The sequence below is a fragment of the Haemorhous mexicanus genome, chromosome Z, assembly GCF_027477595.1.
Source record: "Haemorhous mexicanus isolate bHaeMex1 chromosome Z, bHaeMex1.pri, whole genome shotgun sequence".
NCBI lineage: Eukaryota > Metazoa > Chordata > Aves > Passeriformes > Fringillidae > Haemorhous > Haemorhous mexicanus.
In genome coordinates, this window is record NC_082381.1 from 43,139,005 (window position 1) to 43,165,342 (window position 26,338).

Here is a 26,338-nt window from a genome sequence, read left to right on the forward strand (position 1 = left end):
AAATCAAAATGTTTTCAGGGTTTTTTTTAGACAGAACTACTGAGTGACTTGTATTTCTCTATTGAAGCTAAAAATGAGTATCTTCTAATAAGCAAAAGATACAGTGATATGATTTTATTTGATACAGGGCAGGTAGGCTTGATTAGAGCAAGAAACTTAATGTTGTAATTTAACTGTGTTACCATCTGTCATGGACTGGGAATAGGGAGTAAGAGTAGGCGGCAGGTGAACCTGGAGAGCTGCAGATAGGGATTAGGTGGTGTGTTGGGAACTCCACAAAAAGCATTGTGTTTGATGAGTTAGTAATCTGGAACAGGCTATGTCTGCCCATTTGGCCCTGGCCTTCAGGCATGAGTGACCACATGCCAGCTTGAGGAGCTGCTGCATGAGAGCCTGCAGCAAGGCCCAGTGCTGCACTGGGAGTGGACACTGTGTGAGGTGCTGTGACAGAGGTCTGAGCCTGACAGGACACTACTAGCTGAACAGATTGATAACATAACCCATAATTCAGGAAACCATTTAGAAAGGTGAACTGTATCTGAGGCAAGGGGTGGGATGTATTGATCCAGAGGACCACTGCATGTTGTGGAGGTAGTGATACAGCTAATCTGAGCAAACGTGTTGTGCTGCACAGTCCCTTGGCTGCAGGATAAATTCAGCCAGCTTGTTGCAGCTGCAGGCACCAGTGATGGCTACTCCTGCCTTCAGCAGGGCACCAAGGAGTTCTCATGAGAATAGCTTTTACCAATAAACTTATTTTCTTGTAAGAAAATAATGTTATATCCCACTAACATTTTGAGTTGAAAGGGACCCACAAAGATCATTGAGTCCAGCTCTTAAGTGAATGGCCCACATGGGGCTCTAACCCACAACCTTTGCATTGTGAGCACCATGCTCTTACAAACTGAGCTAATCTCAAATGACCAAAAGGCCTTTTCAAAAGTGGTTGGCACAACGGGGTATGTAAGAGAAAGAGCTTTCCTCTGAAAATGTATGTGTGCTGATAAGTCAGCTGAGCACTTGTGCAGGCATCTCCCAATTCTTGTGCTTTTGCACCTTTTCCATTAAGTATGTATTGGTATATGCACACTCGAGCACACTCACACATATACCCATGCTGCTTTCTAAAAGTATAAATTTGGAAAGTGAAGTCATTCAGCTAGTGAGTACAAGTGAGTACAATTGGTTTTCATATGGAAATTGCTGCTCTGCTCCTTTGTCCTCCATGTACAAACGTATCTGCATGCTAACTAAACAAGGGCCATCCATTAGAAAGTTGTTCCCCATGACACAGCGTCATTCCTGAACCTATAGCAGAGAGGATTTCTGTACACTTTTATGCAATAAGCAGCAGGTGTTAGCTATTAAGCGGTAACTAATTCAGCTTGGGAGAACTGTGGACAATTTTCTTCTTTGTCCTTCAGTGACATAGAAGTTGCTACTGTGATTTAGTTTACTACCACACTTATTTTTTGATGGTGTTTTTGCACTATCACAGCAGACAGAGCCCCTCCAGGGAATCCTAGAGGATAAGAGGTATTAAACTCTTAGACCTTTAAACTGTGCTTTTTAGTCTTGCTACCTATCTCAAAACACTTAATCTTGTTTTTTGTCAGCTCTCTCCGAGGAACTAATCCCCATGGTGTTACATGGCAACTAAAATCACACAGCAAGTTAAATCAAGGCTGGATGCTGTATTCTTTCTAATATTGTGTGGACTCAGTAAGGTGGAGCAGATCTTGGGGACAGGGACAAGGCAGAGCATGGGGTGCCACCATGGGATCTGTTTCCCAGCTTGACTTTCAAGTGACCTTGAAGTAGGGCCAGAAAGAGAAATGTTGCTTAGCAGAACAGAGCTAGACTTGGTGTTGAGGAGCAGCTCCTGCTGCTGGGAGACTTCAGTGAATGTACTGCAAACTGTCTGCTAATTTCAGTCCCTCAGCTGGGAGCTGGTACCTTGTCCATGATCAGCACCCACTCAGGAATTCTTAGTAGGTGACCTGTCATAATGCTCCACCTGCAGCTAAGGAGAGCTATGACAAACCCACACTGGAATACCGCAAATAATTATGCGATTACTGTGTTTTCTCATGAGCTTTTGTGAGTGGGATGCATTAGAAACAAAACTCAGTTGTGAAAAAAAACCCCCACTACATAACAGTTGAAGGCTAAGCTATTATTCTTTTGAATCTTCATATTGCTTTTATATGCAGTGTATATTAGATGCACAGACATCAGGGAGCAGTGATGTTGGATCCTCAGGCTTATATCAGGACAACAATGGCCAATTCAGTTTGCCAGTGACGAGAAGAACTGGTGATAGAGTGATATTCTGTCTTCCATTGTGTTCCTACTACTTTTACAGGTTTCTCAGTTTAACAGGAATTACTCTCTTCCTAGAAGGGACAATGAGGTAGTCTAATAACCGTTTATGTAATTTAGCCATGAGTAATAACTTGGTCTTATTTATATACTTTTTTTATCCTCGGGGGGAAGCTGAAAGACAAGCATTTTGATCACAGTTGCTAAGCTGTGGTTGCCGTCTGCTGATGTGTCTTCAAGCTGTTAAAACTGATCAGAATTGTTCCACTGCAATACTGATTTAGCACAAAAAATTGTTTTGTTTTGTTCTTATTTTGACTGTAATTGATTTAGTTTGACTAGATGTGTCTTCTCTCTGCAGACCAATTCAATTTCTCAGTCACAAATCTAAGTATAATAATATAGGGACATAGGTGTTATACTGCTACCTTAGAAGAAGGCCCCCCCCAGGCTTAGCAGCTTGTCTCTAATCATGTGCAAGGCTGAGCAAAGGTGAGCAAATGTCTGATTTTTTTCCTTGAGAGCTCCCATCTTCCTGCTATTTTTTTTCTCAGGAAAGTCCATGGACCTGGTGGAGTTTTTCCATTTAGTCTCAGGAAAATACCTAACTATTCTTCCTTGAAATACTTTTTGGACTCACTGAATCCTTAAGCAATGAACCCCACCTACACCCAGCTTGTGATTTCAGCTGTAAACATCATGAAAGCAGTGTTGTTTTCCCCATTTTATACTGTATTTCTATGGACATTAAGGTTTTTTCACGTGAACACAAAAAGACTAGTATGCTTCAGAGACTGACATGAGGAGGATATGAAGCACATCTCTACCTTTCAAAAGACCTTTATTTTCATTGGCTAAAGGAAACTATAAATGAGGTGAAAAGGGGAAAGTTTCATGATACATCTTGCTCTTTTGTTGTCGAAAGAGCAGCAAGAAGGGGATGGTTTCACAAGGGAAGGAAATCCAGGAGCTAAGGGTGAGCACAGCACAGGCAGGGATCTCCCTGACAGGGAGATCCTGAAGAAGGAGACCAGTAGCTAGAATCCAACAAGAATCCATTGATGGGCAGAAAAATTCACAGTTACTAAGTAGGTCTCAAGTCTAGCCAGATACATGGTCAGGGCCAGCCAGATAAATGGTCAGGACACAAGCACACCTGCCAAGCAGCTTGGACAAGGATCAATGTAGCTCCCAAGCTGAGGGGTGAAGGCTGGGTAGCTGAATATACAATATAGGGCTTATAACAGCCATATATTTTATATCAGCCCCATATTTTATATTTATAACAGCCCTATGCCATGGTACAGGCTTTTTACTTTTCAAGTAAAAAGCCTGTACCATGGCAGAGCTGTTTTTTCACACAGGCAGCCAAGCCACTCAATAGCAAGAGATTGCAGAATCTATCAGTGCACTCAGTTTCATGATTGTCATTTTCTAATTAGCTATATCTTTCCTTCCCTTCTAGGTCTTTAACATGAGAGACATCTGACCTTCTGTGTGATTTATTGTTTTTACTGAGAGCAAGAATGATCTTTTCTGTCCAGCAGGGATAGCAGAAGCTCCTGTTTTCCTGGCTGACTGGCAAACCAATAAAGGCTGGTGGGCTGACTAAGAGAACAAAAAATTCCTAGAATTATGCCTATGGTTTTACGACAATGGGAGCTCTAAACTCCCTGAATAGTTACTTATTTTTAAGAAACCTGTAGAAATTTTATATATTGGATTTGCCCATGGCTGAAATAATTTGAGATAGCTAGGTGAATCCTTGTCTGCTTAAGGAATCAGGACACCTGCCACATAAGTGTATCATATGTGTCTCTTTCAGTGGGTTGAATTTTTCGGAAAAGATTAAGAAATTGCCATAGGGAAGAAAGGGTGGCTCAATTTCTATCTCTTAACACAAGTTTCAGTGAGTGTGGAAACTGCTTGGGATCTATTCACTTTAGAAAATTCCCTTCTTTAAAGGAGGAGTAATTACTTGGTCCTTTGAGGAACAGTGAAAAAAGTGTGCTGACCATAATTTGGTTATTCAGTCTGTAAAGACGCCAGGTTTTGTGAGCACTTTGACAGCTTCACACCAAATCCCACCGTGTTAGCAGCTGCTAGGCTCATGTGGCTAGCTCAAATCACCACTCTGGCTTTGCAAGACTGCATCTGGCAAGCATAGTTCTTTCTGTATATCTGAACCTGTTTCTCCAAATCTGAGAGACAAAAGGAGTCAGATAAATTTCTGTATTACTTTGGTGGCCTCCGGATGAGCACAAGACTTTAAGTGCTGAGTCACAAATGTGTGAGTGCTACAAAATGATAAAAACATTTGGCTTGTGCAGGTCTTCTTCCACCATCACTCCTGAAAGTAACTGGGAAACAACTCTTGAGCTGCTGAGCATTACTCTGAGCAGTCAGTGCTTGTTGGGGATTACATATACCATTCCCTGGGCTTCTTTCTCCCTCTCCAAGCTCCCTTCTCTGGGTATCATCTCTTCTGCTGCTTTTCCCACTTAATAATAAATTTGTCTGTTCTTGGAAGGTCTGGGCACATTTCTTTCCAATTGACTTTCTCAACTTGCACATTGAAGAATAGTTTTCTCACTCACTTCCTTATGGCCCTGAGAAGGGAATTTTCTAGTGTGACACAAAATCTAAAGCAACTAGTAATTTCATACTTTTGTATTTTGCCATGACTAAAAGTAGGTTTAATCTCTGTTTAGTAGAGCACATTTGCATACACTGCAAATGCACAAAGAGAAAAATAGAAGGAGAAAGCTTTCCAATTAAACTGCAGTCCTCTCTTTTTACAGGTAGCTAAAAATGACCAAGTTATATTAGGAATAACCTGAATAATGCACAAGTCTAATTTTATAATTCTATTAATTTTATTACTGAATAAAAGTGACATTATTTCCTCAGCTTTGAAAGGTTTTCCATAACTACATGCTCTGCCTCTTTGGTGACTATTAATAACTTGAAGAACAAGGTGGCAATGAGGATGTAACAGTGTCTTTTCAGTGAAAATGTCATTTAAGTAACCTCCTAAGCAGTATATTTAAATTACTTGTCTGTTATCTTGGTGGGAGCTGGAGCTTCAATCCTGTACATGACTTCCAAAGTTCAGAGAGTGACCACCACAGTCTTTCACTTTTCTTATGAAACACACTGAATATGTAGGGAAAAGATCATGGGAAACTGTTCAAGTGTTCTGGCTGCCCCATGTTAAACAAGTCCCTTTGAGGCAAATTGTTGGGGAACTGAAGGTGCTTTATGTTCAAAGTCTGATGCCTTTTGCCTACTTCAGAAGATTTCTCAACAACTTTCATTTTCTTTGTTTCACTAACGTTTTCTGTTATGTGACAGGCAGAAACCCATTCATCTTTGCTAGTGCTTCACAAGAAACTTAGGAATGCAGGCACACTGTACTTCAGGCATGCCTATTTCCAGCAGTAGATGAGGTCTGGCCCCAGTTTTGATACTATCTATGGATGACATTGGTCACAGGGGATTGGGATTTAGAGAATGAGAATTCAGACTGTCCACCCACAGCCTGAAACAGCTGTATAGAAAGAAAATTTCTAGTATTTTTTGCTCCTCTTTGCATATGCAGCATTTAATGCTGAAGATCATAGCTGTGTGTTAGCATGGTTTGGATTATTGACAACTGTTCAATGGAATTAACATTTTTGCTCTGATTCTATGCATTCTGCTTCCAGTGTACTTCAAAGACAGTGACAAGAAGTGGGGAAAAATAGTAAAACCACAGAAACTGTGGTGACCCAAGCTAAATGAAAGTTGTACTAAGATTTTGTTGAAATACTAGATGAAACTAGGGGAGAGCAATAAATGGTTGCCTACAGAAGGTGAATAGGAGTTCACTGGTCATTGTCTCTTCTAGTGCAGCATCCAGGTTAATGATATGAAAGTATTTGCTATCAGCTCTAATACAAATGAAGCAGATGGTACTCCATTAATTTGCAGTTTGGTGTGGACATCCGTTCTGTAGGATGTCAAGAATGTGCAAAATGTGTGCGGTTTCAGGAAGGATATTGGCCAGGTCAAGGAAGACAAATATCTAGGAGGTTATTAAGTAGTCATTGGCTGTATTTTATGATTTGTCTGTCTTTGAACTGCTGGAAACTGGGGAACTACTGAAGGGCAGTAAGCTATAGGGCCTGATCTGTTCCTCTATTCTTACACTGTCACCTGCTTTTTGCTGCTGTACAGAGCAGGACACAGAGATAGTGGAATTGTTCAGCTGGTTCTAGCACAGCCTTTCTGAACAAAGGTGTATGAGAGATGTAGAATAGAAAATACAGGGATTATTTGAGATGCCTGTAACCAGTGGGGTCAAAAGGCACACTTAACTTGACAATGAAGAAAATGAAGGGGATGAACAACGGACTGAATATATGTCAGAAAAAAAATTGAGGCAAGTCAAGTGACTTCAAGTATGATGGCATTTGAATAGAGCTTGAAAAGCCAAGCACCAAGAAGGTTTGGTGGATCAGCAGGGAATAGTCAGGGATTGAGAACTACTGAGTCACTGCCACACCAAAGTGGGTGCAAACAGCAGGGATACCAGGAAGGTTTGCTCAGGAGGGGCTCACATGGGGCTTCTCATGGTTTAATAATAGAAACTAGACAATACAGGATTTCATCTTGTCTAGATGAGGTGGATGAGAAGTCACCACAATAAAGCATTCTTGGCTAATTTTGATTCTAGCACTCAAGACTGGGACTTGAATCACATCTCATTGAAGAAACAAAGCTTTGAGTCTGTGTGTATAGGCTTCTATCCCTTTTGTCCCATTCAGTCATCTAGTGGTGCTTTAGAGGGACATGTGTTCTCAAAGATCTAGAAAGATGATTGCTGTCCTTAGTGCCTTGTTGGGTCTCCTGGGCCCATGAGTGGCTTAAAAGATACCTTAAGTGTCTGAAGGTTGGCATTTTATGGTATAGTATTGCTACTATGCACTGTACACTGTACAATATGTTTAGGTAATGGTGTCCCAGCAGGTAGCATAGTGAAGCATGGCCTTTTGGTAGAACTGTGTACCTACTACCAAAAGTTCTAAAATGTACCTAGACCTCCCAGTTTTGAAACTCCCCTGAGAGGCTGACTTGCTGCACAGCAGAGAACTCCACAGTTCGATCTATATGTCTGGGGAAATGCAATAGTAGCAGAAGGGCAGCAACAATCAAAAACAACAGTTTAAACCCTCTAGAAGTATGCAGAAAACTCAAGCCCTGTAGGTGACCCATGTATTGAAAGGTTCACACAACCTTCTTTGGTTAAGAGATCCCATAAAATATATTGCCAGGATTTTTCCTAATATACAGGGGGAGAGGGGAAACACTCGCATTCCTCAAGCCTATTGTAATAAAAGCTAGAACAATACAAGGGGATAAGAATGAGAATAAAACTGCTGATACCAGCATTTACAAGGTTTGTGAAGGGTTAAGAGCACTGTGTACCATAGTAAAATATCTTCTGAGTCTTGAATGCAGATTCACCACTAGGACTCATGGATGCATGACAGCATTTGGATCTGAGAGTCTTTTTTCAATGTGAGCAGAGTCTCGTAGAAAAAAAGATGAGTGGAAGTACCAGCACCAGAGAACAGGTTGGCAGGATAATGCAAGCTGGACAGGGCAATGTGTTCCTAAATCTGGACAGAAGTGGTAGGACTGGAGATCCCCACGTGAAATACAGCAGCAAAAGGCACTTCAGAGTGTGGCCTGGTGACACAGTGTGGAAAGAGCTGACCACCTAGCCCGTGATGCTCTGGGACAATTTGCCTGGGGAACAAGGCAGAAGTATAAAATTAGGTACCGTTGTGTCACCTGCAGCCCTGTGGTGTCTCCCAGAGGAGGGCTGTCTGCTTCCCATGCTGCCTCTGAAATGTGGGTGAGGGAAAAGGGTTTCCAATGAATGGCCTATTATTCTGATTAGTGATGTTGAGAGTCATGGCTCAGGATGAAGACAACATTCGGGCACATTTTTTTTTCCATCTTGTATTTTGATCTGTCAGTTTCATTATTCTTTTCACTACATAGGTTACCTTGGCATCTTCCTGAAAAGAACTCAGAACATGCTTACCAGATTCTGAAGATATTTCAGGGCTGCTTTGAAGAGTAACTTAGACCAATTTTTGTCTAGCTTTTCTGAAGTTGTGACACACAACCTTGACTCTGATTACTAAAATCATTGTACAGGCGCCTAGTAATACTTCATTAAAATCTGTATTTTACAAAAAGAAATTTTGTTTAAAATACTCTTGACAAGGTTGGGGGGGTTGATTAAATCCCAAACAAAAATTAAAGTCACATATGTTCAATTTTTTAAAAATAACAAATTGTTGTAGATAATTTAAACAACAGATGGCCTCTTTAAATAGATGGACTATTTAAATAAATTAATTTTAAAAGTTCAAATAATTATTTACTTCAGTATCTATTGAATGTGTAAACTATGAAGGTTCTGTTGCAAGTACAGATTTATTATTTTGGAAGAGAAATCCAAATTGCTGGGGAGAGTGATTTCTTTTGTTCTTCTGATTTCACTATCATGTTCCTAGCCAAAGATGTTAGTTAGGTTAGGGCGCTGCAGCAGGAACGGCAAGAACTTCAAAGAAATCTGAATTCCTTGGACAGACTGTCTTCTCATCTCACAGGTCTACAAAAATGCATATCTAGAAAAACATGCTGGGAACAGCATGACATACTTGACAGATACTGGCCTTTAGCTCCAGGAATGGGAGTGGGATGTTCAAGGGACTTGGGCCGTTAAACACAGCTTATGAAAATAGTAAAAGCTCATCTTTTTACAATTACGTTTTGTCTTCTCTGTGTCTGGAAGACAAGATGCCTCTTGAAAGGATTTTCAGGGAAGAACGTGCCTCTGATTTATTTATGTCCTTTCCACAGCCGAAGAAACTGGTGAGAAAGGAGAGTTGGAATGATACTTGAGTGCCTTAAGCAGGCAGAGATTGCTGTTGTATCCCCAGTACTACATGGGAGAACTCTAGGTCTGTCTCCATCTCTCTTCTACTTTCTTGGCTGCTCAGCCCCAGATCTGTGCCCATTGCCCTCGTGATACCTTCCTGAACAAATGGTCTGTAAGCTTTGCCTGGCAGTACAGGCTGCTTTTTCCTCCTTGGCAGATGGGGAACCTGAAAGAGTTAGGAATTACATCATCACCCCATCTTCCCTTTGCCACCATCCAAAGGGGTGACTCACAGTTGCAAGATAAGAGCAGTTTGTTCCGTCTGCTCCAGAGGAGAGAACTGGTAATAATTAATGCCTATCTTTTTCCTGACAGAAAACTTGGAACATTTTGGAGAGGAGACTACGTGGACAGGCTGTTTTCCTTCATGCAGGGGCTTGTCACAGGCTGCCCAGGAGCTGTGTCAGCACAAAATTCAGGTGTCACAAGTGCCAGGCTGGTAGAGCAAAGAGACAGTCATTCTGCCTATCTGTGCAGATTGTCTGGGCACGGTGGGAGCTGAGCACCTCAGGGGTTGTAGGGCTGGGTCTTGACAGGAGCAAGACCATCCACCCTCATGGGCTGTCAGGAGGAGCCCTGGGGGGCCAGGCAACATCAGACAGGTGCAGAGGTACCCTTCAGACCCTCACACAGACACTTAATGACAGGATTCAAATGCAAGTGTAGAGGCTTTAAGTTTCAATTGCAGAATCACAGAATCTACAAGGTTGGAAAAGACCTTTCAGATCATGAAGTCCAACCAATGCAGATGTCAATATTAGTAATGTGAGTCTGGCTGGCTTTTGAGCCGTATTTTGTGCCTGCTGTTGTGCTGTCTAGAAGCTGGGTGAGCTGAGTTTCCCATGTAATCACACACATCCAGGTGATGAGGCTTTACAAAATCTTGATAAGCTTGACATTTCTGAGACAGCAAAAGTGTAAACATAGTAAGCCTATGTAGCACAGAAAATGAGGGTTTAGGAAGCAGCAGACTGTGTGTTTCTTCCCTGGTGCCAGAGGGAATACAGCAGATCTTTCAGTGTGAGTTAACAGACCTTCAGAACGGGTCAGGTTGGAAGGGACCACAGTGGATCTCGTCCAGCCTCCCTGTGTAAGCAGGGTCACCCTAGAACACATGACACAGGATTTCATCCAGACAGTCCTTGAATATCTCCAGTGAGGGAGGTTTCACACCCTCTCTGGGCAACCCCTCTCTGGGCAACCACCTTCACAGTAAAGAAGGTCTTCATTATTCGGTCTTCCTCTTGTTTGGGTAGAACTTTCTGTGCCTCAGTTTCTACTCTTTTTCCTCTTAGCCTAACCCTTCTCAGAGCTCGCTGAAGTAGTTGGAGAAGCTTCCATTGACTCTAGCAGGTGCTCTTTCTCAGTTATAGTCCTGTAAAACGTTAGATCTTTAGCTTTCTGTTCAGTCTGTTTTCCTGTGGGAGATTGCAAGTGATCTGGCAAGGTCAGATGAGGCTGGAAGGGTCTGAGCTGCAGTCCATACCTTGAGCACAGCTGTGGGAAATTACTTTCTCTCCTACTTCACTTGGTTTTCTGTTTTGTTTGAGGAAGATGTTGGTGTAGAGTTGTAGCCCTCAAACCTTTTGTTGTAGAACATGGAGGGTTCTAATGTAAAACAGTGAAAGAAATCTGCAATAACATGTTTCCATGGCAGGCCTGTCAAAGTAATCTATTCCATGGTAGGCCTGTCAAAGTAATCTGCTATTTGAATAACACAAACAGCAGAAGTGAATTGTAAAGTAAGGAAATACAATAGTTAAAAGTGAAATGTGAACAGATCAGTACTATGTCTTGTGTCTTTCTTCTGTTCAGTGACTATCCAGAGTGTCTTCAAGACAGATGACTCTCAAGAGCTATCAATAAATTTAAGAGTTAAATTTTGCATGATGCGGTAAGAAATTCTCCCCTTAAATTTCAGCAGGACAACTTTTCTGCTAGGTCCAATGTCCATGACTCCATAGCCAGCCAGCCAGCTGGCTTTTCTCTTACTGACAGTGTGATTCCCTCTCCCTCAAAGGGTGTTTACACCATATGTCAGATTCACTGCCAGGAACTCCAGGCAGCAAGGTGCAGTGTAACCTGGGGAGACGTGAAAGCTTTCAGTCTCCAGGGGTGTCCGCTCATCTCAAGCCACCTCTTGACACAGAGCATAAATTTGCTGCTTGGAAGGAAGGGTGACAGCCAGAGTATAGCATGGATATCTCTTAAGTGAACAAAAAAAACAACCCCCAAACCCAAAGAGCAAGTAGAGTCTTGTCCCCACAAAATTACTTGCAATATGTGTCGGAGAACTGGAAATAACCACCTGTAGATAGAGTGTGATGTAAAGCAGAGGCCTCAAGCTGAGAGAAGACTAACAATTTGGGGAGAAAATTCTATGTGTTTGCTGGTTCTGTTCCTTTCATTAGTAGCTGTAGGAAAAAATATACCTATGATGTTACGGGAGATATTTGAAATATCTGTGGGGTTGAATCCGTGGTTGGAACAAAGGTATAATATTCTGGAAGAAAACAGATTTTTCCAAAGAAGCCAGGGCTATTCTTAGTTCAGCAAGATTTGGTATGCCATTTAATATCCTGGAGTGTTCATAAGATATTCTCCATTGGAAATAAATGCATGTATTTTTATATCATGCCACTGTCATTGTAATGGTAGCTCAATCATGAAAAGATTTCAGTCTCTGAATGAAGATAAAAGACTGTCCTCTGCTTTTTGGATGTCAAGACAAAATTGCAGAAACTTCTTTAAAAAGGGAAAAAAGTGCTGCTTCTGTAAAAGCAGATTCCCTCTAGCAGTGGGATTACTTTACAAGCAACATGTTCAGGATTTAGCCTTGATGCTTTGGAATGTTGGTCATATTCACATTGCTTTTGCCAAAGTCCCTGGCTCAGGCACCTGGCACTCATCCCAGCATTCCAGCAAGGAAGATAAAGGGTTTGCAGAGATACTGGTGATGATTTGAGTGGAGATTAAGCAGCTACAGATTTTCATATTGCCGCTGTACTCCTCTATGAAAGAGCCCCCCTCTCCAGGGAAGAAATTGGATTTCATACTGTGATCCCAGCCTATTTCCCATGCTAAGAAACCGCGTGAATAAATGGTATTAATGTGATTGGTGCCTCTATCACATACAACATACAGAATTGCTGTTTATAGAAGGCACATTTCTTTTTTGGGAATGTGATCTGAAATACAACAGGTTATATGTTATTATTACAGACTGTCACCTGTAATTAATCTCAGCAGGTTTTCCTGACTAAACAAACTATTTTCCTACTGATAGGACTAACTGTAGTGTTTATGGCTTCTCAGAGCAGGGATTTCTACTCTTTTTCCGTCTCATTGATTGCCTTGTTTTTTATTCTCTTTGAGACCACAGTTTATTTTTGACTGCTGCAAACTGGAACTATTGTTTTTCTTGGTGTTATAAATGGTAGAGATTTAATAAATCTGGTTCTGTAGTACAACCCTTTTTCTGTTTTTATTTCCCTGTGATGGATTGATTGCTGCATAGGGTGATGCCTGGTTAAGCCACTGGTCTGAGAACAGCCAGCACCAAAAATTGATGTCAACCAAATTCGATACCCAAAGTCCCAGAGTAGCAGCCTGACCAGAGGAGCATGTCACTTGCATTCAGCTGCTATCACTGGGGACTTGTTGGGTGATACACCTTTAAAATAAGTGATTCTAGGCTTAGAGATTGGATTGTGGTTTTTTTCCCCCTGCTTTCAGATCAAATAAAGCCTGTGAACAGCACTTTGCTGTCACAGCAAGAAAAACAATGTGCTTTCATGGTCTCTTAAAATATTTCAGGAAATGTCAGCTCCCAGCTGCCTTGAAGGTATCTGCATGAATGACAAATCAGAAGTGTGTGCCCTATTAATGCTCTAGATCCTGCTAATTCTTATCTCATCCTGAAATAAGTTCCATCTTTTAACTACAGAACTAGAATATTCAAGTTTCATCCTGCTAGCAAGAAGAAATGATTTTGTGTCCTTTGTCCAGGTATAATCTAACTTTTCTTGTAATAATTATGATTAAACATTAAAAAATAGTACCTTGTAGGCTTATTTTACATTTTTTACAATTACAAGACAGAACACAGCGGAAGGAGAACCAAAAAAGAGAAGGAAATGCCTTTACCTTGGCTGTGAAGCTTGTTTACCACTTCAGAAGCCAAGCCTGTTGTATGAATGAGAATAATTCCTATGCACTGAACAGAACTCCATGCCTCTAAATCTAAATACAGTTTGAAAAAAAAGGGGACTCATTTATTGCTGTATCACTGTGGCAAAATAGCAGCACAGAGTAAGTGACCCCTGTGAGGTCACCAGCAGGACAGAACTGGCCTGCAGCCTCCTGGAGCCCAGGCTAATGCCCTGTACAGTCAGATGGATGCACAGGAACAATGCTGGAGTCTTGTGGTAACCAAAGTATCCCACGTACCTGGCTCAAGAAGATGCTTCCTGTGATGCAGGAATCTTATCAGCTATTCCCTCCTTCAATGATAAGAGGATGTGATTAGTTCTTAATAAAGCAATAGTAAATCCTCTGATATCTGTGGCTGCATTTGGAGTCTGTAGTAGCAGGGCTGAGTTTGTTCTGTACCTGCCTATATTGTTGCACCAAAAGCTAATCATGGAAAGGATGTGAGCATGTTTGGGATATTTTGGCTTCTCTGTTCTTCTGCATATGACACAGGTAGAAGGTAAGGATCAGCTGTTCTGGGGAAAAAAAATCAATGGGTCGACATGAAAAGTTTTATCAATGTATGCTGCCCAGGAACTAAAACTCAATATTTATTTAGAGACACACTTTTCACCCTACATTTCAAGTATAACAAGCCAGAGAGAAGTCTGTGTTACAAGGTAGGCATAAAACATGCAAAGTCTCCTGATCCTATGATTGACTAATTGTATATCAGATGGGGGTGGAAGAATCAGCTCCATTTTGGAATAGCTTGGGAGGATTCTGAATTTGGATTTGTGCATCAAATGAGGATTTTGTAAGCATTTTAAAAACAAACAAGCTTTTTGTTTGTTTTGATGTGTTTTCAGCCATAACGGGATCTCACTTTTGGTTTTGCCTTCTCTCCTTCCTCTCTTCCACCCCAGAAGTTACCAGCGAGTTGATCTGAACTTTGTTCCATCAAAAATGAGAATCTCTGTAAATTTTGTAAATGTTTACAAGTATTACATTAAGCCTACCCAAGCCTTCTCCTATTAATTTTTATTATTTCTCATTACAGTCAGGCTCAGTATCTGGGCTTTGTCAGTTAGATACAATCTAAGGAAAGACAGAGATGTCAGTTTTTTAAATGTACCCCAAAATATCTTTTGCACTGAAAAGCATCAAAGACATCTGTAAATACCTGCCATGGGTCAATAACTGGCAATCTGTCTTGTGAACTACCAAAGAAAAAATAATGCTCTTTCATGTTGTAATGCACTCTATTTTGAATAACAAAAACATTTTACTCTTTGAAGATTCTATACAGACTGATGGTAGCATGAGTATGGACCTGCAGTTATTCAAAATCTGGGAGTAGTTACTGAGGGACAGACAGCCTCCAGTATCTTTCCAAGCTTGTTTATATGTGTGAATGCTTCTTTATGGGTTCAGAAACAAACTACCACCTCTTGCTTGACTGTTATGTTCTTTGAACTTTCCAGGAGCATACTGTTCCTACATTATCAGTTAAACAAAAATTTCACTCCCTATGCTAGTAAACATTTCAGTGAAAATGTTTTCATCCTCTGAGAGCTTATTACCAAGCTGTTATTTATTTTATATTTAAGAGAAAATGAAGTGACATTTTGTTTCTGGCTTTTAAAAATAAATGTAGTTTTTTTCTTTTGAAAGAAAAAAAAAACTTAACAATTTCTTTTTTTTTAACTTTCCAACACTGTGTACAACTCCTTTTCTCAACAGAGGTCTTTCAGAGAAGAATGATTTAGGTAGACAGTTATTCACTATATTCAATGGAATTAAAATTCTATTCTCTCTCAGTTGGCTGTGTGTTTAGGTGCTACCTCTCCAAAGCAAAAGGGACTTTATGGAAGAAGATGCTTTGGGATCACTTGGGTTGGAATGTAACACATGGTGTCTATATTTGGCACAACAATGCTAGGCAACAGAAGACATCTTTCCAGTCTGCTATCATTACTTCAACCTACTCCCTACATCAGAAACAGGCTGAATAAACCCTTTTTTGTTAAAGCTCCAAACCATGACTTGATATAACTGAGAAAAACAGAAACAAAGGTAGTTAAGAGAATTTAAATAGTGAGTGTTTTCCATTTGGATGACTTGTACTTTCAAACATATATCTGCCTCAACTGTGTTGTGCTGGGTTCTTTATATTTGATATATTATACTTGATGATCCCTTGGTAGTTTTTGCTGGACTACTTTTTTACCTCTCCTTTCTTTAGATGGAAAGTGAAACTCTAACTATATGGTAAGCTGACATCACATGTGATTCTTTTTATATCTGTGTCCCTACGTATTTACATAATTGCTGGAAGTAATTAGCAGGAAGAATTGCTTAAATAAGAATATTTTTTTTGTGCAGAGAACTTGTAAGCTTTTGTGGCACATTTCATGGGGAGAGACCTCTGCTGTATAAAGCAACTAGTTAAAGCTCTAAGAAACATTTGGATGGGTGCTCCTCAGCACCCAGACATTTGTACTGTGTTTTTTCTACTGATGGCTTAGATCTAGATGAATTACTTCTTACCAGGGAGAGGTCCTGATGATGCCTCAATCAGGAGAGCAGATGATGAGCTACTTACAGCTTTTTAAGTGGACAATTTAGTAAACTCCTGCAGCTGTCATCTGCTGTGAAGTTATTGCACTACATTCAATGAGTTGACAAATGTCACCTGGCTGAGAATATGGTCTCATCTATAAAGATGTTCTTTGAGATTTATAGGCAAAAAGCATTGTAAAGAATTAGATATTTATAGGGGATGAGAACAGTTTAGAATAATCGACTTTCTGGTGGGAGGGATTATTGAATCTCTGCATTTCATACAGATTTATACAATGCCATGGTTCTCTTCATAACCACTTGGAAAAAAATAGTTTCAAGAAATTAAAGCAACATTTCAAGAGGGTTATATTTTGGATAAACCCCCCTCAATACATGCAAAGTAATATGTTACAAGAAATGTCCTTTTACCCTGTTTTCCATTGACACAAGAACAAATTCTTACTCTTTTTAATGCTGTGTTCTGAAAGCCCCTCTTGAAGAATCTCATTGTTTGCTCCATAATGACAAAACAGTTGTCAGAATAAAGAAAATCAGTCATGAAAAGATTAATGGTATTTCATGCTCCTGTAGCTGCACCAAAGGTAGTCAAATCACCCTTTTTAAAGGTAGGTAAGGAAATTTACCACAGAAGAAAGCCTGTCTTACCAGATATTTCTATTGCTTCACACCCTATTGACCATTTACTAGGTATGCCTTTATGCCAAACTCCTCCACTGAAGCACAGACTAGGGATGGGAAAATAGAGACAATGCAGCCAGTTCAAATCCTGCTTTGATTCTCTAATGCCATATGTCATTCTGAGGTGACCTGGTGAACAGCTGCAGTTTTCATACGCAGATGCTGGTCATGCTGTACACTGTCAGGAGCAGAGGCCTGCACCTGTGATGCTGGCTGACCTGAAGACTGATCTTGGTATTTCTACCTCCCCTAACACAGTTGTTGTTTATAAACATCAGCGACAAAGTATTTTGTGTACATAGTGGTCATCTATGTAAGATAAAAATCTAGACAGAGGAAGAAAGATACAAAAAGACAAATATTTACCTCTTTGGATACTTCTTTCCTTAAGATAAACACGTGACTTTATTTTTACAGCTAATCTTCCATGAAATCCCCTTACTGTACATTTAACCCATTTATTGCACTCACTACCCAATACTTGGAGGCAGATCCATCCCCTTTACTAACTCCAAAAAGCCATTGTCCCTTGAGGTTTCAGAAAGCATGAGAACTGCCCTCATCAACGTTAAAGCCTTGTGGTTTGAGGGTTGAGGGGTTTGCTCCAAATCTGTACTGAGCTCTATCAATGAGCCACCTTTTCTTGCTAGAAATGATAGAGGGAATATCCTCTTCCTGCTGAATTATTCCTGCAGGACTAATGCAGAGAATTGTGGCTCTTATCTTGCAGCTTTCTGTTATTTATGCATTTGTTAGAAACACTTAATTCCTTTCTGGAAGTAAACAAAGCTAAGCCTTGTGGGGTTAGATTGATGAGGGGGAACCTATATTTCTGACTGTCCTTCTGTTTTTCTGCCTGCTAGCAAACAATAGTCAATACAGGTAGCTGCAGGAAGCAGGGTGATCTTTTATCTCTACAGAAGAAAATTGAAAGCTCCAGCTGAGTAAAATGATGAGGAAATGGAAACAGAATTGCTGGATGAGACAAATTCAGGTAAGTGTTTCTCACATTTCCAAAGCATTTTACTTTTTGATAAATAAAATGGAAGTTAAAAATTCGGATTGAATTGCCCATGGCATCTATTTAAAAGAATTTTTTTTTTCAGGAACAAGTAGGTACCTTTCATGATTAAATACAAACTATAGTTTAAGAAAATGATTAGGAAAAGTCAGTTTTAAAATATAAAGAAGAGTGTGAGTCCAGCTCAAATTTGTAAAAGGGTTTTGTGTCACAGGAGATTTGTCCATACAGACTTGTATTAAACTTCATACTTGCAGACCTATCTTCTTATATTTGTTCCTTGGTCTTGGCAACTGAGTTCACAACCTGCTCATGTTAGCAGTTTTCTCCACTTTTCAAATAAGAGCTAATGCAATTTTCTTAAGCTAGAGAATGATGTGATGTATTTAGGAAAATCCCATGGATCAATTTTTTCCAGCCTAAAATGTCATTGCTTACATCTGAATTCAAGTTAAGTTAACCTCTGGGTGTTGATGGTTTAACATTTTTTTCCTCTTTTGCTTTGACTCCATAGGATCATACTAACATGCAGGTGTGAAGGCTGAAACTGTTAATAGGTCTAAAGCTAGAGGAGAGAACTAAAGTAAGCCTGAAGAATCCTTTTAGAAATGGCTGTAACTATAGCTTTGGCTGGGGTGCTGTGCACAAAGGTAGTGCTCTGGTGATAGCTAATAAATATTAGAAACACCAAAAGCATCTCTATGCAATGGAGAGAGGTTTATAACAGGACTGGGCTAGTCTTAGTGCCTGTTTTTCAATTTAGGCTTGGGCCTGATAAGAAGCAGATGAGAAGGATTTGGGAAAAACCCAAGGATTTGTGCCTAAGGACTGTGCTTTTAGTCTGTAATTTTCTGTGTGGTGGCTGTTGAGTGACTTGGGGCACACGGGTTATGACTGCAATTGGCCAGATACTGGTCTAAACAGGCTCAGACTGAGCAGAGGAGAGCCTGGCTACAGGTTTGACAGTGGAGGCTGGCCTGCTTGTGTCCCAGCTTGCTGGATGGGCAATGAGCACCAGAGCTAATGGAAACTGCCTGGGTGGAAATTGGCAATAAAGCAGAGCAGAATGCTGGGCTATGATCTTTACTGCAGATTAATTTTTGTGTCCTGGGAAATAGCTAAGGCTCTGGAAGAGTGGGATAAAATGCCTGATGCTTGTTATTGGGAGTGTTTTCTCCTTTGTCTGGAGCCTGGCTGAGAGGCTGGGTGCTTTGCAATTTAAGGGCAATGACCTTACTGAAGCACAAGAAGTAGGAGGATGCAGAGCTGACTTTAAAATCTAGGTCTGAACTACCACCTTTCCTCAAGGAAGTCATATTCCCATATCCCAGCCCCACTTCCAGAGTTGGAGAAATTAAATCATTTGTCTGATGAAACAATAGAAACAAAGTCAAAGTCACAGGTCACAACAAATAAAGGATGTAAGGGCAGTTGGAATCAGGTGACATGTACTGTTCCTAACTTTTGTCTTACTGAATGCTTTTACTCCTTTTTAAGCCTTTACCATTCAGCACTTAGTTGTAGCAGCAGACATTACAGGGCTCGAAAGCATCAAGTATTAGCAGAGATGGTGCTTAAATAAACTGTCTTTCTCATATGTGCTCTCTCTGCCCAAGATCTGCTTGGTGGTGAACTGGAAAGGGCAGAAGACTTAATGAATCTGCTGTTGTTCTTTACAGGGCTGGCCTTACTCAAAGCTTTTGCTGGCTTTGTAAATCCTTCTAAGGTGTAGCATTGCGTTGAAGGTGACAAGGCTGCTATCTTCTGGCTCCTCATGTTGCTGAAAGCCTGGGCTGCTTTTATATTTTCAGGCTTTGAGCTGTTGGAAAGATTAGGTAAGCTCTCAAGAGGTCTGAAAAAAGGCCTTTTTTTCTGACACCAAGAAGTGGCACAATCACAAGAAACCAAGAAGACTCTAAATGCTTTGCAAATTCTCATATTTTCTCCTGTTCTGTGACTGGATGTTGCTGCCCACATCCTTATCTCTCACTTGATGCAGAAATTTGCAATGCAAGTGACAAACCACAGTGCTGCTTGTATGTGGGGTCTGGCTGTGTGAAGCACAGGGATCATAAGATAGTAAGGGGCTAAGTGCCTCAGACATGACAGAAGAGGTATGTCTTTAAATGTATCTCAGAGATTAACTTACATGTATTTTTTCTGCAAGGGAGGAATGGGATCTATTCAGGGAGAAGGGAGGACTACAGGTGAGGCTGAATCCAAGCAAAATCATATCTATGGCAAAGAGAATCACCAAAACATTATCCTTGCTTTTTTCCCTGGATGTGAAAAAGTATTCAGTGAGACTACTGAACATGTGATCCATGTAATACAAAGATTCATTCAGGCCTGATGACTCATTTCATGACCTGCTAAGGAAAGCTTCAGTCTTCCCAAAGCTCATAGCAACTCCAGTTTGGCACACAGGGGGAAAAAATTTCTTATTGAGAGCTGAGTAGCATGCATAGCACTGCCAACATGTTACAGTCGTGCCAGATGTTTCACAGCTTTGCAAAATTGACTAGCATTGCCTACAGTGTGCTCTGGAAAACTGCTTGCTAGGTCACAAAAGCATAAAATATTTATTGGACAGCAATGAAAGCAAATATGCAGCCTTCATGTGATGAGCAGCCAAATCTATAAGGAAGCTTCAACTTATGTATTTTTTACTTCCCTCCAAGAGACAAAATGTAAACACAACATCCTGCTAGTAGCTGATGAGTTAAGGGACTAGATGAAACGGAGAGCAGGGAATGAAGGAAAAAAATCTCCTTTCTTGCCAACGTCTTATTCACAATGCCAGTCTTGACTGCTGCTGAAGTTTGGCTCTTGTTCTCCATCTCAGCCCAAGAGAAGATCAAAGCTAGAGAATACACCTGAGGCACATTCACCACCAAATAAAACCGCAAGTGTTTAGAATCTTGATTAGATGTTGGGAGACGGTACAACATCCCTGGCTAATTTTACTTGAGGGGGCAGGCAGCAGAGTAGAGCCCACTGGGCAGATGGAACCTTGTGTCCTCGCCATATGCCCTTGTTCCTAGGGCAGTGTAGCTGAGCACTGCCTATTATTGCAGGCTGCAAACACCTCTATATGCCTGAAACTGAGGTCCATAGTATTTTTTTCCTTCTGGAACTCCGGCTAGGGCTTTATTTAGATTGCAGCTGGTCTCCAGCCCAGCTGAATCAGCAAGAACCTGAACTTTCCTCAAGATATATTTTGTTTACTGCTAACTAGTGTGCCCATGTAAATGGACCAGTTCAAAGCAGACATTTCAGAGGTAATGTGTGTGTGTAAATGCAATTTTTTTTCCCAAGAAATGTACTAGTTTTCAAGAAAGAATTTTTGAAGGGGCACCTGCAAATCCTGATTGGAATTCTCCATCAAAACAAGAACTGAGTAACCTCCAAGAAACCTTACTGTATGTAATTACATGGTAAAAAATCTGTCTGCCTTGACTGGTCTTTAGAAGGACACCAAAGTCACATCCTCTGTTTCGTTGATATATCTGTGCAAGCAGGTAGCTGTAGTAGAGAGATCAGGAAAACAGGCTCAGGTTTCCAATTCAGATGCTCCAAGAACGTCTAGTACCATGTTTCCAAAATGTGGTCAATAGGCACCTGGAAATGAATGAAGCAGTAAGTTTGAAAGCATTGATTCCTGGGTCAGCAACTATAGCTTCTTCTGAGACCTTGACATCACTAGACAGCTTTGGAGTTTATTGCTGGGTAACCACAATGAGAGAAGAGAGGCAGGGTGAAGACCCACCTGTTCTTTAGTTTTCCCATAGGCTAGACAGCCTGCTTTGCAAGGGCAAACTTTGCCCTTCAAACTTTTTTGAATGTATCAAAAAATCAATACGGTCTAAAACTCCAGACTCACTATTGATTGTGTCTTTGAAATTCTCCTCCTGACTAGTCTGCTATTTTTGTTCATAATTGAGGTTGAAGTCACTCTCTTTGGTACCTGTGGACTCTGGTCAGTTCATTTCCAGGTCCTCCCAACCACTTTACTTCTGCTCTCTTTGCAATTACTTTTAAAAGGAATTATCTAACATTTTTCTGGAAGTAACAGGAATCCTTTCTCTGCCCCATACCTGTGAGAAGCAAATGATGCAGTCCTACAGTGATTGTCTCAATTATAGAATTTAGTTTTATTAAGATATTTTGGAGAAAATGTTTATGAATTCTTATAAGTAACATATACCTTTTACAAGGAGAACCTCAGGCAATAAACACTGCAATATGCCTGTCTACATTTTCACCTGGTGAGGTTTTTTTTTTAAATTTAAAACTTTTTGTTATTAACAACCTGTTTTTTGTAGGACTGTGGTAAAGGAGTTGAAAATTTCTACTCTAAATAAGTTCTGCTTTTCTCCTGCTATTTGTATTATGAATGCAGGTAAACAAGTGTTAATTGAAAAGTAATTTAAGCTGAATAACTGAGTAACTAGTATCTCCAAAGACCTTTATGTTTTCTTTCCTGGGTAGAATGTGTAAGATTTAAAGCAACACAGAATTTAGATAGTCAGCTTGAATTTGCTGTGATTTCATCGTCCATCACAATGTCTGTTAAAGAAACTCTGACTTGGCAAGTAAAGCCTGGTTTTTGTGGTGTTTATAGTGTTATCTGCATTTAAAGCATGCAACAAACTAAAGTGGGTAAGTGGTTCAACTCTGTAGAACAATTTTATTTTGTGAAACTGTACCTGGTCTACAACAGATTGCAGGGGGGGACACTTTGTGCTCCTCTTATGCAGAGACACTCCACAGCTTATGGAAAAATATATTTTACAGATTAGGCTTCTGCCTTTTAAAAAAATTCTTCTGATATATCTTTGGATTCAGCAAGCCATGAGAATAGGAGCTAAAGCATAATGACTCTCCCCTTGGAAAAGACCTCCTGCACTTATACTGGAGATTTTACCCTTCAGCATGTTGCATGGATATTACTCATAGATAAAGTGAGAATTTCTCTCGTCATGAAAGACAGAGAAATGTAAAATATGAAGTGCAAGGGTGAGAACTCCTGTTTTGTGTCTTCTTTGGATCTGGTTATATTGGATGCATATCTCCTTGGTCTCAAAGACTCCAGGATCACCAACAGTTGTTCATAATTTGGTCACAGGCTTTTGTATTTAAGAACTAGTATGCTGACCTCTGTAGCAGTCAACTATAGTTTTCACATCTGTGAATTAGTCCAGATCTCTAACCATTGCTCTCTGTAATATACATCTGAAGTTCTCCATTAGTAGAATAAATTTTATCCCCTTAGCCTTTCTTCATGTTTTAACACTATTACTGCAAGAATTATTTAATTATAGACCCTCAGAAATGGCCTTACTTTACGTGCAATGCTCAAGGTTCCCAGCTTACTTTCTTTTACTTTTTCATCTCTTTATGCAATATAAACTGTCTGGTTTACTAGGATAGTCATGTCTGTTTGGTGAGGAACAGTTCCCAGCAGCTATCAGCCTTAACTGTCAAGAGATTTGCATGCTAATCTCCATGATCATATGTCCAGAAGAACACAACCCTTGTCAGGCCTCATCTCAGCTCTTTTTTTCAGTCTTGCTACCACTGCTGCTGATTATTATGCCTCTCTACTTTTGTGTGTCTGAGGTCAATGGAGTAGAACTGTTCATACTTACCCTGTTACCACTTCCCAGAGCACAACATAATCATCTTTGTGCTCCTTTCCCCAGTACCTGAAAAGAAACCTTTGTGCATGCTGTATTACTGGAGATTTGACTCAGAAATTTCAGTGGGATATGCACTTCTGTTTTGTTGCCCTGAAGGTAAAATAGAAGCATGTGCAGATCAGCATCCTGGTCCTTTCCTCATCTGTGGCCACTGTGATGTGCCAGATAGGATTTTCTGACTTTCCGTGTTTGCTGTGAGGAAGTAGGACAGAGGCTGTGTTGTGGCTGCTCCTAGCAATACATCACTCAGTAGGGAAGGGAAGGCAGGGATTGTTCTTCTGGCTGAAGTTTTGTTCTTGGCTGCAGCAGGCTTGTGTCACATGCTTCCTGCACAGGCATTGACTTGTGATCTCATGGTCAATAGACTCCTATTTGGGCAGGCAGGGTAAAGCTGAGGGTCACGGAGCAGCTGAAGCCTGCCCCCAGTTGGATGCTGACAGACAGCTGACCAGAGATTTGTGCTCTCTGCACTGCAGATCCTTCCAGGAAAGTGTGAGACTGCTGCAAGGGCACACTACCAGGACTTTGTGCAGCATGTGCCTCTGAATGCCAGCCTGTCCTTCCTGGTGCGAGAGATCTGATCCTTGCTTTATAAGAAAAGAGAAGTTAATGAGCCAAACCTTTGGGCTAGTGGCAGGGTCAGAGGCATAGATATGGCTTGATAAACACATTTGTAGGCAAGCTGTTCCTTTCAACACTTCTTGACTATCCTCACTCAACGAAAAAAACAGCTTCCTTCTGGACATTGCAGGCCAAGCCCACAAACCACTCAATGAGGTCTAACTGTCTACAAACACCATTTAGACATAAACTATTATTGAGAGTACATTCCTCTGTCGTAAAATTGGTGTTTGTTGAAATATTTTCACTAAGGGAAATTTTTTTCTGAGAACCAATTAACCAAGATTTCTGAAATGATATTAATACGCTTTAATAGAGTTAATCATGCTCTGAAGGGTCATTGGTGTTCTGGATGTTACACTGACAGTAATGCAATATTAAAAAAATTGAAATTATATATTTGACAGTTTCTCTTGACTGCAAATAAAAAAATTGTATTGAAGAGCAATTTTCATCTAGGATATCTCTTGTTATTTGTAGAATAATCAGTCTGTACTTTATTTAATAGAATTATAGCTGTGGTGAGAAGAACGGTACATGAAGTTCAAAACGGACCATCATTGTGTCATCAAAATTACACCTGAGTCATGAATCTAAAAAACAATTTGACAGAAAAATAACAACTTAATAGCAGCAGAAAAGCCTACTTCTTTTAGCACTTAGCAAAATAGCGGTGATGGAAAAGACATACATACTGGTACATAATTCTTTGACAAAACCAAGACTTTAGTTAATGTCAGTGCTGAACAACAGAGAAAAAAAGCTTTTCTCAAACTTTGCAATTTATGACAGCCTCAGAGACTGCAAGAGTCAACAACTTCCATTAACCCCTATTGACTCAGCATTTACCAATAAAATGCAGTGTCCACCACAGCTCTTTTGCTCTGTAATTACACAGAGTGTAATCTGTCAGTCCTCTTTTGCAGTGATGTTAATTTTCAGGTGGTCCATTTACTTTCTCTAGTCCAACTTTGAATATCACTATGCATGGATTTGTATGTGCTGCTGAACTCTATCTTCTCCATGACAACCCACAGCTCTTCAGAGGATGGTTACTAGACTAGATAAGCCATCATTAGATAGGCTAGATAAGCCACATTACCTGTAAGGGGAGTTATAGGATGTGATTCTGTGGTTCCTTTGCTAGAAAGGCTAAGACCTTACTGCAAGAAACAGACCAGAGAGTCCCAGCCTTTGCAGGTGGGAGAAGAGGGCTTTTTCCACAGGAACCATTGTGTCTGCTCCTGCCCCTGTGTGGGGCCTGCTGTCAGTGCTGGCAGGCAGACCCTCACCCTGCTGACCGTGTGTGGCACTGAGTGTCCCTGTGCTCTGTGAAACACCACAGGGAGCTGCTGACATACTGAGATTGACAGGCTATGCCAGAATGAAAGACTGAAATACAAAGCTACAGCTGGAGAAAAGCCCAAAATAGGTCTCTGGCCACTGCAGAGTAACAGTGAGCTGGTTTCACATATGGCTTGCACGTGCGAGCACACGCAGGTAAAATACATGCAAGCACACACAGGTAAAATGCTGGAAGGAGATGGTGGATTACTGCTGTTATCCATTTGTCATGTCCATATCCCTGGGTCCTGCAGAGAATTTGCAGGCTTAAAGGATCTGAAAACCTCAATCAGAGGAGGAATCATCAGAATCCATAGTTTTGTTCCGCCAGAATCAGTTCCTGAGAAAGCATAGTCTTGATGTCAAAAATGCAACAGGGCCATTAATGGAGAGGATGACTCTGAACTTTGCTGGAAACATGGTGAACAGATCCTTTGACTCTCACTCTGCTGAAGGAGACTTGCTGATATCCCTTACAATGATTTGTGGTATCACAGCTGACCCAGCTAAAACGTCCATTCGGGGTCATTGTAGAGCCTGAATGTCTCTAGCTTTTGCGATATTGGCAGAAGGGATAAACTTTGCTGTGGGGGAGACATTGGATCTATAAACACATTACCAGCCTCCTCTTCCTCCTGAGCTGGGAGAGAACTGTCTTTATTTTAGAACTGGGAAAATAGCTCCTCTTGCCTCCCTGCTCTCATTTCAGTCTGCTGGCACTTTGAAATCCATGTGTGCAAAGTGCTTGTGCATTCCCATCCTGTCTCATCAGCATGCAGTCCATTTGGTCATGTTCTTTTAACATCTGTTCTTCACTGAGGTCCATCTGGGGTGTGGCTGACATCGATGCTTAGTCAGACAGATTTTGTAAAC

At 40.7% G+C, this 26,338-nt stretch overlaps 1 protein-coding gene across 3 annotated transcripts in view; it reads left to right on the forward strand.

Annotated features, from left to right (window-relative positions):
- Nucleotides 1-26,338, forward strand: part of CPLX1 (complexin 1) — a 247,859-nt gene that overhangs the window by 24,362 nt on the left and 197,159 nt on the right. The window contains exons 1-2 of one of the 3 annotated variants that reach the window (XM_059836791.1): nucleotides 13,914-14,033; nucleotides 17,641-17,771. The exons of the other annotated variants lie outside the window; for them this stretch is intronic. Coding sequence (XP_059692774.1) covers nucleotides 17,727-17,771 — 45 coding nt within the window. The 5' untranslated portion in view covers nucleotides 13,914-14,033; nucleotides 17,641-17,726. Of the gene's footprint in view, nucleotides 1-13,913; nucleotides 14,034-17,640; nucleotides 17,772-26,338 lie in introns of those variants that run through there. 3 annotated transcript variants of the gene reach the window in all.